This window comes from Theropithecus gelada, chromosome 1, assembly GCF_003255815.1.
Source record: "Theropithecus gelada isolate Dixy chromosome 1, Tgel_1.0, whole genome shotgun sequence".
NCBI lineage: Eukaryota > Metazoa > Chordata > Mammalia > Primates > Cercopithecidae > Theropithecus > Theropithecus gelada.
In genome coordinates this window covers 78,311,009-78,326,547 of record NC_037668.1, presented here as the reverse complement: position 1 = coordinate 78,326,547, position 15,539 = coordinate 78,311,009, and the positions used below count along the sequence as shown (strand labels likewise).

Sequence of the window (15,539 nt, the reverse complement as noted above, 5' to 3'; positions counted from 1 at the left end):
TCCCTTTCTTTGCCCCTAGCAGAGCATTATTGTGATTATTTGTACAGAAGTCTCCCTCTCTAGACCCTGACAGGTCCATCTTCATGGGACCCGACACAGAGCACAGACAGTAAGTGTTACATGAATGAATGAACTCCAAAACTACCCTATGAGGTGGATCATACCGTACCTGTTTCATACGTTGATAAACTGAGGCTTAGAGCAGTTAAATCATTTGCCCAAAGTCTCATAACTACTATATGACATATCCATGACCCATGAGTGAGCCTGTCTATCTCCAAAGCAAATATTTTTCCCACCATGCATTTCTGGCAAACCAGCATTTAAATACCAAAGTACCTTTGCCTTATGGAGAACAGGTTAGCTTTGACTCATCCATTCATTGTTGAGGTCTTTAGTTAAACACCGGATCCTCAGCTTCTACCTTTGACCCAGAACTTCCAAGCTGGAGCGGGTTGGGGCCACCAATTTCAGGGTGGTACTGAAAGAGTTCCAGGAGCTGTGGGAACCCAGAGGAGGCCCCCCGTCTGGGCTTCAGAAAGGCTTCTGGGGATTAGTAAACCCCATCTGGGAACCTGGTAATCTGAGATCCTGGAATTAGAAAAAGGAGGCATCCTACAGGATCAGAATGGAGCTTGCCCTTCTGGGAGAAGATCTCCAGACTCCTGGAAATGTTACCTGCTTTACACACTGGTAACATTTGTATAGGACTTCTGAGGAGACAACAAGGAGAGTCTTACTGAAACTTCTCTGATTTGGAGGTCAGGTGGGCAGCTGGGAACTTCGGTATATTCCCAGAGATGGGCACCAAGGGCTCAGCTGAGCATCTCACACAAGAATCATAATCTTCCTGTGTCTGCTTGTCTCATTTCAGATCATTTCCAGATGCAGTAGGTCTGTCTTTCCTCATTCTATAGATGGAGAAACAGGCTTAGAGCAGTGAAGTGACTTGCCACGGCCTCCATTCTGGCATGCCTTTAACCAAAGCAAGCATCAGTGAGGAACTAGTTTGTGCAGCTATCACTTGCACGCCTTGGTTTCTTCCAACTGTGCATTGTATGCATCTTTTACATGTTGCAGGAGGTCAGGGGCTCAGAGAGAAGAACACATTCTCTGCAATAAAAGTGGTACTGTGTTATGGGGGCATGGAGCCCAGCCACTGCCTTTGGGGAGCCCCACTAGGAACCAGCAGTGCCAGCGTGTGCCCCAAAGAGTGGAGGTCCTGAGAAGAGATGAGGTCAAGGGGGGCAGGTGCACTTCCCATAGAGACTTGGGGCCCGGGGCTGTGCATCTCCCTATTTACTGGGGCAGTACCACTTTGTGCCATGTGGCAAACACGTTCCAGTTAATGGAGCCTCTGGAGAGGGTGGTAGGTGGAGTGGGTGAAGTGACCTAGGGAAGGAGATGGCCCAGACTCTCTCTGGGATTTTGAGCATCCCAGGCCAGTGAAGAGTCTGGGCCATGCAAATCTTCCAGAATTCTGGTTCTGAAGGGAGTTTTAAGATTAGGGTTCAAAATCAGAAGCACCTGAGTAGGCACCTCCTATTGCTGGCTCCCAGCTCCCCAGTCTTCCTTCTCATGAAGGCAGAAGGGTGCTGAGAAGGGAACTGTTCCTCTCCGGACTGAAGGCAGAGAGGGATTCACTCATTCAGTAACTGCCTAATAAATTATAGTATCCAGCACTTATTGAATGTTTACTATATGTCAGGCAGTGAGAAGGACTTTACATGAATTGCATTATTGAGTCCTCACAATGACCCAATGAAAGTTTTACTTTACCATGAAATGTGAAGGTTGGGGGAAGAAGTCCGAGTAGAAGGAAAGCCGCCAACAGGTGTGTGTGTGTGTGTGTGTGTGTGTGTGTGTGTATTAGGCTTCCCCCTCCCAGACCTGTTCCCCTTATCTCCAGTTTGGTGGGTGACCCGAAGGTTACAGGCTGGGAATAGGCTGGGAGTACCTGGCTGCCGAAGGTCACTCGCTGCACTACGGAGGGAGGGAGTCTGGACTCAAACCCAGGCTGACTCGGCCCAGGAACCAGCTCGAATGCCCCTCCTGTCTACAGTCTCCTTTCTCCACCTGTAGTGGCCTGGCTGCGCTATCCTCCAGGCGGCCTGACTCCGGGGTGGCCGAGAGGCGAGCCCAGAGAGGGCTGGCGACTCGCTAACGGTCACACAGCGCGGCGGAAGCTCTGTATCTGGATGGCTCACCAGCCCCGGAGCCGATTCTCAGAATCGCTATTTCGAGGGGTCCTCTTGGAAGATGGAAACCAGGAGAAGGATGGCACAAAGAAGACCACGTAGCCGGTGCACACCATCCGCAATGCCCCAGGAAGACCTACAAATCACTCTGTACATCCTCCTCCCTCCCTCCTCCTGGTCATTTCCGGGTCCTTCCAAACTCAGCTGGGTGGGAAGACTGTAAAAAGTAACTTAAAAATTGTTAATGGGAGAGAGGTCACAAAGGAGGCGGGTTCCAAGATAAATATACTATTATCAGTAACTTTCTTATGCTCCTGTCATAACCGGTTAGATGCTGTAATGGGTGAAAAGATTCCATTCACAATAGCTATATAAAATACGGAGGGGAGAAATTTAAGAAACACAATTGTTGAGAAAAAGTGACAGCAGTTACCAAGAGACATAAAAGTCATGATAACGTCACACCAAGTCCTAGATGGAATTGTCTCACATTGTGAAGATGCACAATCTCCCTCAAATTAATTTCTAAAGGTACTTAAATCCCCCCCCCGCAATATTTTTTACTTTTTTTTTGGAAGTAGCTTTAAAATTCCTAAAATATTTATTCAGAAGCCTGTATTTTGAAAATAGCCATGAGAATGTGGAAAAAAGAAAAATCAGAAGGATGACTTGCCCTCCCAAATACTACAGAACTACAATAATTAAAATAGTGAGGCTAGTGCAAGAGTAAACAGCTCCCTTGAAGAGAATATGCTGATATCAACCTACAGCCACCTGAGAATTTGGTCTATAGCATATGGTCAGTAGGGGAAATGGTTCATTGAAGAGGGCTGTGATAAATAGCTAATCATTGGGGAAAATTAAGCTACAAACCACACCTTCCATCAAAATTAATTTCCAATAAACTAAAGATATAAATGTAAATAATGAAAAAAGAGATAATACAAATATAGGCCAATGCTTTTAGAAGGTTGGATTTGAGAAATCCTTACATATACAACTGTAAATAGAATCTACAAATCCTTACATATACAAATCCTTACATATACAACTGTAAATAGAGTCTACAAAGAAAATATAAACTTTGGTCTACATAAACGTTTTAAAACTCCAGTGTAACAATAGCAAGACAGCCACAAAAACGTGAGGAAACAGCACATGTTGCAAACAGAAGATACTATTGTCTTTGATATATAAATTACGATTACAAATTAAGGAAAGTAGAAGCTCTATGATTGAAAAATAAGCAAATGATGTATATAAATAAGTTTTAAAACACCTCAACTGACCAACCCATGTAGGAAAAAGTAAGGAATAACTAAGGAAATGCGAATTATAACAATGATACACTATTTTTCTTGTTTGAATTGGCAAAGATTTAAAATATCAGCAAGATGTCCTTCTATTGAGTGTGTTCATTGATACCTTTCCTGTGGGCTATTTGATAGCTATCAAAAGCCTTAAAAAATGTAAAAAGCCTCTGGCCAATCCATCTTATTTTTAGGAATTTATCCTAGGTAAATAATTAGGCAAATGCACAAAAGATGTTTGTGGTAGCAATATTTATTAGAGCAAAAACTCGAAACAAACAAAATACCTATTAACAGGGAAATGGCTAAAGAAAGATGGATCCATGCAATGGAACATTAAACAATCATTTTAAAAGCTTATGTAGATAGATTAATGTTAAAATCCTTATAATTGTAAACAAAAAACAAGTACTGTAAAGTATGTTTTTGTCAGTGTGGGTAGACAGGGAAAAAAATAGCAAAATTCACCAAATATATTTTGCTGAATTTTCTAAAATGTTTTATAAGACTTTTATTCTATCAGAACAAGCAATAACAGTGTTTCCCTTTGGGAAACCTAACCATCAGAGGTCCCTTTCTTCGGGAAGCTTCCCCTCATCCTCCTTCCCCCATTCCCAAGATTAGACTTCTCACTGTGAGGTCACTGATAGGGGACTGTGTCCCCAGTTGGCTAACAAGTTCTGTAAGGGCCCATTATGGTTGATTTGTCTCGGATCCACAGAGCTTGGCACATACTAGATGCTCAACAAATGCTGTTACATAAACGAATGAATGAATGAATGAATGAATGACTCCTACTTTCATGTTTCTGTGAACGATCAGTGAACTGAATGAAACCGAACCAAATGGAAGCTCCTAGGTCTGATCCTACCTGCCCCCACCCCCCTCCGCCCCATGGAAGGTGAGGAGAAAAAAACCTGAGAGTGGGAGTTGGATCTGGATTTCTGTCTTTTTCGAAGTTCGGCAGCACTCTGGCCCCAGGCAAGTTGTGTCGCCTTGCTGAACTTTGGCTACCTTGTGTCTGAAACGTGGACCATCGCATCTTCCCCCATGGACTGCGTGGCAAGCAAGACAGCACACACCAAGTGTTTAGCAGAGTGGCTGTACTCAGTAGGCGCTCACAAATAGAAACAAATAGTGGGGCGGTGAACACCACTCTCCACGCGTTTGTCTCAGGCTTAGATGCTCCCAACCAGAAAATCCTGAGGAGCCTGGCGACACTGGGCAGACGCCTCGCTTTCGCCTGCCCCGCAGACGCGAGGGCTTGATCCAAAGGAGGGCTGCAGCCGCTGGGGCTCCGCCTCGGGGCCTCCTGCCGCTCACTCAGAGCCAGTGCCCTCTCTCCTCCACCTTCAGTTGGCTGTTCGGCCCGGCCTTTAGGTCCAGGGCCCGGGAAGAAGCTGAGCACCAGCGGGTTCCCGGCCAACGGGTGTGGAGGGGTGCCTTGACCCGGCGTTGGATGAGGGTACTCCCGGGTTTGATTATTGCTCTGTTACGCACTAATTGTGATATGTGGAACAAGTCATCTCACCGCTCCAAGTCTCTCACCTGACAAGTGGAATAATCGGACCTGCCTCGCAGAGAGTGGTGCGACTTCAGTAAGCAACTGTAGAGAAATTGCTGGGCGCCTGGCCCTTAGCTGGAACAGCGCCTGAGAAACCCGGCACCACCATAGGAGTTCTTTCTGGCTCCGAAATTATGCCCGGTCCCCGGTCCTGGCATAGATCCGTGGCTATGACCATGGAAAATGACCATTTTAGCGGTGTCAGAGGACGGGACAGGAAACCAAGCTGCGCGTCTCCCTGTTCACAGAGGGTGTGCACGGCTGAGGGTCTTAATCAGCGTGACTCATGAGTTGATCTGGAGGAAAATATCGCTACGTGTCTGTGTGTACACGTGCTTGTGTCCACATAGGAACAGGAGAGTGTGGTTTGCGGGAAAACGCGTGTCAGGCAACCCGTGGAGACTCCTTCTCCCAAAGGCACGTTCCCCCTTTCTTCTGTGCCCCATTCCCGGGCGGAGAGTATCAGCCAAACTAACGGAATCCGGCACAGCCAGGGAAGGGGTGGGTGCGGGAGGGGCCATTCCGTCCCGGAGCCACCGGTTTGGGGATAATTACTTTTAATGTCAGAAAGATTTAGTTTAATATCATCTCTATTAGGCTGCCGGGAGGGTAATTAAACGGGACGCGTCGCAGCCGGCAAACAGATGGCGTCTGCTTGCTCCGAGGCCGCGGGCAAACAGCGCAAAAGTCAGTGCCTCCCGGGTCCCCCATCGGCGCCCCTGGCTCTTCTACTCAGAGTTACACTACTCACCCTCGGCGCCCTTCCCCACGCCGCGCCTACAGCCGGCTCTACGCCCTAGGCCCTCAACCCCGGCCTCACCCCAGCGCAGTCCCTTTGGACGCCACCAGTGCCTGGGCGTGGGCGTGGGGGATGGCGCCAGGGGCGAATAGGGATGGGGTGGATTTTCTTGGCCGGGCCCTCTCACCCGGACCCCCAGCCCCTGGCACAGCAGAGGCGTCAGCAAATGATTCTGAGCTAAGAGTACGCGTGTGAATGTGTGAGGAAGACCCTCTGCTCTCAGCCGCCTCATTTGTCCCGGAAGGCTGTGGCTTTTTCTGCCTGGGGCCCAACTGTAGAAGTAAGGCTGGGGCTCCGCGCATAAACCAGGGCATACGTGCGTGAGGATGTGCTCCTGTCGGCGTGTGCTGTCACCGATGTGGAAATCTGTGGGAGTCTGGGAACGTCACACACCGAGTGGATGTCCCAGGATGGGGACATGCTTATGAGAACACTGAGGTCAAATTCACTGAAGGGGTCCCCTTGGGTTGGAGGGTAGTATCAGAGTTGAGCCTGGGCCCCGTGGTGCTCTCTGAATGCTGGCGTGACAGTGTGTCCCATACTTTGCAGAGAGTGGTCACACGCACGGGGGAGGGGGTGTGTCCAAGTGTGAAGCTACACTCAGGCTGGGGAGCGGGTAGACCCTGCTGACTCAACCTGAGCGTGCTCTTCTCGTGCTGACGGCTCAGTTCGGCCATGCCTTTCCTTTCCCCTTCGACCGACCCAATCCAAATCAGGAGGAACTGGCCCTGGAGTGGCCTGGGAAGCTGGGCAGAGGATTCCTGCCTGGTCAAAGTGTGGGTGAGATGACCTGGGGTTTATTTTGCCTCCCTCCATAACACATTCACTCACATGAAAACCCTAACCTCCGGGGAGTGGGAGAAAAGGCTGTGGGTCCCAGACCTGTGGAGATGTGAATGCCAGGAAAGAGGGGCGAGAGAAGAGAGAGGTTCCTCCACTAGGGGTGGGCGGATTCCCTCTGGTTGGGCTGTGTTAAATGCCAGGATGCTCCTCCTCCCACTCCTTAGAAAATGAAGTTCCTCACGCATCTGTGGGGCCGCCTAGGGTTCCCGAGTCCTCGTGGTTACACCCTTGGCTTCTGAGGAATCCCCCGTCCGGAGTGGGGAAATCTCACGGTGACCTGGCCTCAAGCGCGAAGGATACCTGGGCCACCGCCCCCCCGAAAAGCTAGGCAGATTTATATAGTTTATTTCGTTTTCGGTTTAATATAATTTCCCGAAAACTTTGTCCAAAGGAGCTCTGGGAGAAGGCACCTGACGGCCCTGGCGCGGAATCCGGCGGTGGTCGGCGCTCTTCCCCCAACCTCATGGCTCTCCTCCCCAGGTGCAGCCGGGGCTACTAGACGTACTTGGCCTCGGAACCTCCAGGTGTTGGAAGGTGGGGTCTGGGTCCTGCGCTCCTAGAGGACATATTATCCCTGAAGCACCCCCTTATCCTCGCTTCACGCGGGAGACCCTCGCGGGGGCTGACACCCTTCTCTCTCCTAAACCCATTCACAGACTCCAGCAAGTGGCATTTTCTGGGAGCTAGTGACCAGGTTTTTATCGCTATCACAGACCTTGTTCGTGTCAGAGCGCCCTCGCGCCGGGGCCTGGTGAACTTTCTGGAAGCTCTCCGCCCGGTCCTCCAGCGCATCACCCCCATCCCCTTTTCCCTCCAGCCTCAGCCTCCGGGTGGGCTTCTTCCAAGGCTCTCCCGGGGCGCCAGGTTCTGAGGTCTTCGGGTGGGGGCCCGTTGGTCGCACCTTCTTTCCCCCACCCCCACCCCTGGGCTCAGAAACGGATAGACTGACAGGGCGCGGCCCAGTAGTCGTGCCAGGCGGGAGGGCTGCGTCCTGAGGCCGCGACGGCCCCGGCCGAATCTACGCGCCCAGATTCCCGCGGGCCTGGAGGTTCGAAAGAGCAACGCGGAGACGCACGGTCAAGAATGGACGGAGAACGCCAGGAACGCTCATTTTCCTCATTATTTAAACGAATTTTCTTTACTCTGAAGGAGAGAGAGAAAAGAAGAGAACAAAAACGAGAGTGATAGAACATTAGATATTAGACGGAAAAACAGAATGAAAAGACAGAGATAGAGCTACAGGAACCGAGGGCGACCCGCCCGAGGGCCGCGGCATTAATTCCAGATGTTGCCTTTCAAAAAGGAAACAAAATCTGAAACCTGTTACCTCTTCTTCAGAATGAGCTGTTCCTCAGGGCCGTGACATCAGGACAGGATGAGAATAAGGCGAAAGTTAAAACTGAAAACTGTCCGCGGGGGCCTCCCAGCAGTCACTTTGTCTCTTGCGGGGAAGGTCGAACAGACCGATGCGCGTCCTGAGTCTAAGAGAAGCTGCGGAGACACAGAGGCCACTTTTTACTTTCGTTTAGAAAAGAAACAAAAAAAGGAGGAGGGCTGTTTGTTCATTGACAATAAAGACAAAAAGAATCCCATCACCAAGGAAAAGAAATCGAGATGCTGAAAAATGAGGAAAAGAAAGAGCAAAAGGGGCCGAGGGACGCGAAAGAGGGGCAGGGAGAGGAAAGGCTCAGGGCGCGAGGGATGCGGATGCGGCGGGCACCGACAGGAAGCGCAATCTCGTTTCTCTTCGCTGAGCTTCTCTTTAAACACGAAAATCTTCATAAACCACACTTACCCTCCAGGATGACTAGCGTATCAGGACTTTTAAAACAAAATAACTGAACTTTAAAGGTGACAGGAGGAAAAAACCAAAGCAGCCCTCAACTACCCCAAACTCGTCCGACTTGGGAGCGCGCCGAAACGTAGCAGGAAGAAGGCAGGAAAAATCGTCCTGGCATTTATGCCTTGAACACCCTCCCTTCCCCACCCCCGCACCCCTGTCCCGCCCCCACCCCGACCGCAGTAATTGAATTGTCACCTGCCCCCCAACCCGCCCCAGGGCTCCAGGGCCACTTGGGAAGCTCAGCTTTGCCAAGCGCCCCCGGCCAGTGAGAGCGGCGCAGCCGAGTCGGCGCCCCAGAAGCCGAGGGGTTACACAAGTCTACGCAGAGAGGCGCACCGGACACGGTAATTAGGAGCAATTCACACGCTCTCGGGCGCACGGAAACTACTTGTCACGAAAGTTTCAACGTTCCTCCTCGCCCACTTTTTTCCACTCCTTTCCTGGCGCGCCCCCTCCCCTCCCGGAGCACACAGTGGAGCTTTTGGAGTTTCGAATCTTTCGGACACTGTAGAATGCGGGGCTCCCCGGGCGCGGGCCCGGCCAATCAGAGTGCCGTCTGCCTCCCCTGGCCAATGGCAGGCGCCACATTGTTGTCCAATTCTGTCTAATGGAGCCCTAAGGAGCAACAATAGAGCGGGCGAGCCTCTCATTGAGAGTCTGGCAGTGCGGGGCAACTGGGCCCCGGCTGCGCGCAGCGTCCAGCGCGCTCAGCGAGGGGACCCGGCACTGCGAGAGTCAGGTTGCGGGTTCCAACCAGGCGGCCGGCAGAGGAGCCTCCGACCCGGATCTCTGAAGGAAGGGTTGGACTGCGCTACGTTCTGAGGGGTCCGGAAGTTCGGACATGGTGACTGAAGGAGGGTGACGTGGTCAGATAAGGGGCCGGGGGCAAAGGGAAGAGGCCAAGAGCGCCAGCGTCGCCAGTGGAGCCGGGAGGCGCGTGCAGCGCCAGCGGAGGAGGATCCCGGAACCCAAGGCAGGTAGTTGAGAGCCGCCGGGACAGCAGGGGGTGGCGACCTGGTCTGCGGCCTCTGTTGAGGAGGCCTGGGCCCCGTGGGCTTAGGGACGGCGCGGCCCGAGGGGTCTGGGAGAGGAGGCAACGCTCATAGAGAGGAGGTCTGGGACTCTCGGATGGAGACACAAGGACTCTGTCCCGGGCTCTGGCAGGGACGGGGAACATGGGAAGCAGAGGAGACTGCGGCAGAAGCGGGGAGCTGGGCCTGCTTGGGCCTTGTGGGGCTGCGGCGCGGGTGGGACTCTGGTGTCCGTTTATGGCCAGTTGCGAAGGCGACTTCCCTGGCTTGGTGCGGCCCGCTGGGCCATCCCCGTCCTAGGACCCCAACTCTGAGATCAGGACGCAGGAGCCTGCGCTCGATCGGGGTCCCCTGGGACCCCAAGACGGGGAGGGCGTGTCTGACGACTCTGTCCCTAAACCCGGAGGGGAGGGGAGGGCAGTGTGAGGTGGTGTTCGAGAAAGATCCCCCTCCCGAAATGCCTAACTTTCCGCAGGATACGTCTTCCGCCCCGACTACTACTCCAGACTGCGAAGCTAAAAAATTGCACCGCAGGTTTTACCCAATCCCCTCCCCCAGCCTTTGCCTGTGGAGGTTTTTACTTACACATTCCCCTCTCCTGGGCGCGGACCCTGGATCCTGGACACCCAGATCAGCTGCTTTTCGCTGTTTTCCTTGCCCATGAAGCTCATCTTTGGGCTGGGTTTGCCTATACAGAAAGTTTCTTTGGCCGAATTTTTCTCTTTAATACTTCCCAGTCCTAAACTAAACTCCACACACATTTTCTCTCCCCCTCTCTGGAGGCCCGCACCGTGGAACTTTTGGGGCTCACATTTTTACCGGTCCCAGAGCCACTGGGCCTAACTTTGCCCGAATTGTTTCTTCGCCCCCACTCTACTTCCTAAAGCTATTCTTTCTGTTGCTGATTTTTCTCTCCAAAGCTTCTGCCCCCACCTGCATTAAAAATAAACAAACAAAAAGAAACAAAACTCGGGCCCAACCAGCTCAACTCTGCTCCTTCACATCTCTCTCCTCTTCACCCTTCCGCCAGACTGGCCGTTTTGCTCCGGATTTTCCTGTTTTGCCCTTGGCATCGGCCTAAGTTCTGGGCCAAAACTGTGGCTCTAATCCCAGTCCTGTCAAACGAACATTTTTCTCACCCGTCTCACCTCAATTAGGCTAAGCTTTGGGGTATCATCTTAACTTTTCCAAATCCTCATTACAACCACCTGAATCAGTGACTTTCACACTTTACATGTCTCTTTATTTTTTCCAGCAGAATTACTGATTCAGACAAAATCTTAACCCCAGCGTGTAAATCAGGTCTAAGAGCAGCAGTGGCTGGACTGGGGTGAAGGCGCTAGGGCTCACAAGGAGGTTCCGACTGTACCTCCTCCCAGCAATTCTGGCCCCGCTAGCCCAGCCTCCGTGGCCCAAATATCCCTCTCCAACTTGGGTTCCTCAAGGCTGCGCTTTGGCCTAGTGCGCGGTGTGCTCCTCACCCGGTCTCTCCCCTCTCCCACCTCCTTTCCGGTCAGGTCCTGTCATGGAGCTGCGCTCGGAGCTGCCCAGCGTGCCCGGCGCGGCGACGGCAGCGGCGGCTACAGCGACTGGGCCGCCCGTGGCGTCGGTGGCGTCGGTGGCGGCCGCCGCGGCAGCCGCCGCATCGCTACCGGTAAGCGTGGCAGGCGGCTTGCTGCGGGGGCCGCCACTGTTGCTGCGGGCAGCCGAGAAGTACCCGCGGACCCCCAAGTGCGCGCGCTGTCGCAACCATGGCGTGGTGTCTGCACTCAAGGGCCACAAACGCTACTGTCGCTGGAAGGACTGCCTGTGCGCCAAGTGCACGCTCATCGCGGAGCGCCAGCGTGTCATGGCGGCGCAGGTGGCGCTGCGCAGGCAGCAGGCGCAGGAGGAGAACGAGGCGCGCGAGTTGCAGCTGCTCTACGGTACTGCCGAGGGGCTGGCGCTGGCCGCAGCCAACGGCATCATCCCCCCGAGGCCCGCCTACGAGGTCTTCGGTTCAGTGTGCGCCGCCGACGGCGGGGGACCCGGAGCGGGAGCGCCCGCGGGGACCGGAGGCGGAGCAGCTGGCGCAGGCGGTTCAGGTGAGAGCGCGGACAGGCCGCAGGTAGGGGCAGCAGGATCGTAGCTCTGGGGCGCCTGGCCCAGGGGCTTGTGTCCGTTCAGAAAGAGTAGAAACCCCGTGTCCAGTCGCCCCGACTGCTAGGGTTCACCGCTCGCCCAGCCTCGGGTATGGAGCGTGGATACAGAAACTCTCCTTCCTCCCGCTTCTGTAGCATTTGCACTTTACCCCTTTCTCCTGCAGCCGGCCCAAACGGACACGCTTTAATTTTTTCACTCGCCTCTACCCAAAGGCAGGCAGGTCCCTGCTTCTTTGCTTCGTCTTCTACCCAGGTGGAAACCTGCGCATCTTCCTTCCCTCCGTGCTTCTCCACAGGCCCTTTCCCTTTGCTCCTTCCCAACTCTCTTAAGGAATCCCTCCCCTCTTTTAACTGACACCCGCCCCATTGCTTTCCCTAGGAAGTGAGACGCTCTAGTTTCTTTTCCCCTTCTCGCATTCCTAATACTCTGGACAACCGCTTGCTGCGCCCTCCCTCTTTCTAGCTTCTGCCGCACCCTCCCTGGTTTCTCAGGTCTTTTTTCCTATATCTTTTCCTCTTCGCTTCCTACACCCTGCCTAGCCCCACCCTCTTTTTCTGGACCCCCGTGGCTTTTTGTGGGGAGGAAAGAAATTAGGCCAGGGCCATTGAGGGAAAGGAAGGATCCGCTCTAAACTTGGGAGGGAAGAACTTCTTAGGTCTCAATTTTGGAAAGGGTGGATTAGAAATAGGGGCTCTACTTCTGCCTGTAGAGAAGGTTGGGACCTCCTAGATAACCAAGGCGCTTTTCCTTACAGGTTGCACTGCCAGGGCAGGCATCTAATGTACAGTGGGCTCTTCTGTACAGCGTGGTATAGGCAGAAGTTATGTTGTCTCTTATTTGAACCCTGGACCTGGCCACTTCTCCAGGGCAGGGCAGGCCTGGAAAGGAAGTTAAAGGTGGATGTTTTGGGGCACAGATGTGGGGGAAAGCAGCACTGAACATCGAGTTTACAGGGCACAGGTAGTTGGGGTTCTGAGGAGTACAGAAAGAGAGGGAGCCCTGGGGTCAGGGAAAGAGAGACAAGGCTGTAGGGGCTCAGAGCGGAAGGAATGCTAGAGCAAAAAGAAAGGGGAGCACTGGAGCCTAGTGAATAAGGGCTGTGGGGCTGAGGGAGAGGAAACTGAGATCCAAAGGGCCGAGGTGCTGTGACTGCTGTCTTCTAGCTAACCGCTCCTCACGACACGTTTTCTCCCCTCCCAGAGGCCAAGTTGCAGAAGTTTGACCTGTTTCCCAAGACGCTGCTTCAGGCAGGCCGCCCGGGCAGCCCGCAGCCGCCGCCGGTGAAGCCCTTATCACCCGACGGCGCAGACTCGGGGCCTGGGACGTCGTCCCCAGAGGTGCGGCCCGGCTCAGGCTCGGAGAACGGTGATGGCGAGTCCTTTTCGGGTTCGCCCCTAGCTCGGGCCTCCAAAGAGGCAGGTGGCAGCTGCCCAGGCAGCGCCGGCCCTGGTGGCGGTGGCGGCGAGGAGGACAGCCCGGGCTCCGCTAGCCCTCTGGGCTCTGAATCCGGTTCAGAGGCTGACAAAGAAGAGGGTGAGGCCGCGCCGGCGCCGGGGCTGGGCGGAGGCTCGGGTCCACGGCAGCGGACGCCGCTGGACATCTTGACACGCGTCTTCCCGGGCCACCGGCGAGGCGTCCTGGAGCTGGTGTTGCAGGGCTGCGGCGGCGACGTGGTGCAGGCCATCGAGCAGGTGCTGAACCACCACCGTGGGGGCCTGGCTGCCGGCCTGGGCCCTGCGGCGCCCCCGGATAAGGCCGCCGTGGGTGCTGCAGCAGCAGCAGACGATGCGTGGCCCGGCCGCGTCGACGCCGCCGCCAGCGGGGGTCCTGGGCTGCCCGCTCCGCTGCAGGCCGGGCCCGCCGCACCCCCACACCACAGACCCTTGCTGGCCGGCGCCATGGCGCCTGGAGCGCTGGGATCGCTGAGCAGCCGCTCAGCCTTCTCGCCACTGCAGCCCAACGCCAGTCACTTCGGTGCCGAAACGGGCGCCTACCCGCTGGGCGCGCCGCTCGGCCTCAGTCCGCTGCGCCTGGCCTACTCCGCGGCGGCAGCGCACAGTCGCGGTTTGGCCTTCATGGCTCCCTACTCCACTGCCGGCCTGGTGCCCACGCTCGGCTTCCGCCCGCCCATGGACTACGCCTTTAGCGATCTCATGCGTGACCGCTCGGCCGCCGCTGCTGCGGCGGTGCACAAGGAGCCAACCTATGGCGGCGGCCTGTACGGGCCTATGGTCAATGGCGCTCCGGAGAAGCAGTAGGGCAAGGGGCCTGGCAGCCGGCCGCTCCCCAAACAGGAATCCCAGCCCTGTCTCCGCGGGCCGCCGACCCCTCTTCGCGCTCTCTGCGCCCTGGCTGGGGTCTTCTCACTCCAAGATGGTTTTTGGGGTTTGTTTAGGAGGGTGGGTGGGGAAGGCTGAGCGAAGGGGGAGCAGCTACAGACAGATGAAGGTGTTCTCGGAGAGGGTACGCGGCCTGGGTTCTCATTTCCCACCTCTGGATCCCTCTTCCAGCCTCACCCAGCCCCCTTTCCAAAAGGCCGGGAATTCATGAGAATTCAGAGGCTGCGACAGCAGCGCAGGCTCCTGCGGCTCCTTAGCTGTGCTCATCCGGCTCTCAGTGGATGGCAGGATAATCCGAGAGTCTTTTCTGTGTCTCCCCATCCCCCACTTTTTAAAAAAAAAAAATCTAAATATTCGCTCTAACAAATATAAATTTAGGATGTATAAATCTCTTGGCACTGAGTCGAGTCTTTGGGACACACATATATATCGATACAATTGTGAAAAAAAAAGGAAACAAGTTCTAAGGTGCACTTTCCTAGTTGCGTTATTTGTCGCTCTCTTTGTTGCTTACGCCGTTAAGCATGGGTTTCCTTGGTGCAGTGTGTTTTTATATATGTATAAATCTATATATAATCTATACATATATATATACAAGCCAGTGTATAATGTTATAAAATGGAATTCTAAGTTATTAATTGTAATCTGTAGGTGACCTCGATATTAACGTGAGAAACATTCAAAAACAAGCAAAAAAAAAAAAAAGGACAAAATGGAAAAAAAATTAGACTATGCGCTCATTGTACTTATCAGGTTTATAGATTAAATATATTGGAAACTCGGGACGAATCCTGCCCACCTACCCCTCTTGCCTGCGGCTGGTCTGTCCCTAAGGAGCCGTCAAGGTGCGCACTGAAGCAGGAACAGAGCGACGTGTGACTGAGCCAGAACCGCCCGCTCGCGGGCTCATTCTCGCCTCCCGGGACTCGCCAAACGCCCTGACTGAAGGGCCGGCAGCGGAAAACGCTGCTCCGGAGCAGCACTTTGTGCTTTCCTTTGCATAGATATGAGCTAGAAATAAATGTTATTTTCTAAGAAAACGACGCCGAATCCCGTCCCGCTCCTCGAGAAGTAGGGGGTCGGGGGGTCGCGGGAGAAGGTCTTGATTTCCCGCTCAGGCCGCGGCGCTAAGGAGACGCTAGACCGAGGTCCCGTGGGATTTCCGACCCTCGGGGCTACTGGGAGAGGAGGCTTCCTGTGGTACCGGAGGACCTATCCCACCAGAGCGGCGCGGAGCTCACAACTCCCGAAGGGTTCGCGACCGCTGAACAGCGGGAACCCAGTGTGTACCCCAGCTTGGGCACCCAGGCTGCGGAGGGGTCGCCTTGCCAGGGCTCTTAGTTTTTGGATCGCGGGCCGGAGTCGTCACAGGGATCTTGCAAGGCTGGGGGCCCAGTTCCCGCTCTTTCCCGGGTGCGGATTTGGATGTAACTCGGGTCGCACACTGCGCGCTCCCCATCTCAGGTTTGG

The 15,539-nt window shown here is 54.2% G+C and overlaps 1 protein-coding gene across 2 annotated transcripts; it reads left to right on the top strand.

Moving 5' to 3' along the window:
* The first annotated feature begins 9,148 nt into the window (after positions 1-9,148).
* Positions 9,149-15,109, top strand: DMRTA2 (DMRT like family A2). Of its 2 annotated transcripts, XM_025357263.1 has the most exons (3): positions 9,149-9,530; positions 11,106-11,672; positions 12,931-15,109. In XM_025357263.1, the coding sequence occupies exons 2-3, from the start codon at positions 11,114-11,116 to the stop codon at positions 13,986-13,988; spliced, it is 1,617 nt and encodes a 538-aa protein (XP_025213048.1). In that variant the 5' UTR covers positions 9,149-9,530; positions 11,106-11,113; the 3' UTR covers positions 13,989-15,109. The 2 variants fall into 2 exon arrangements, with proteins under 2 accessions (XP_025213048.1, XP_025213056.1); XM_025357271.1 differs by lacking the exon at positions 9,149-9,530 and having other exon boundaries at positions 11,019-11,672.
* Positions 15,110-15,539: the final 430 nt, after the last annotated feature.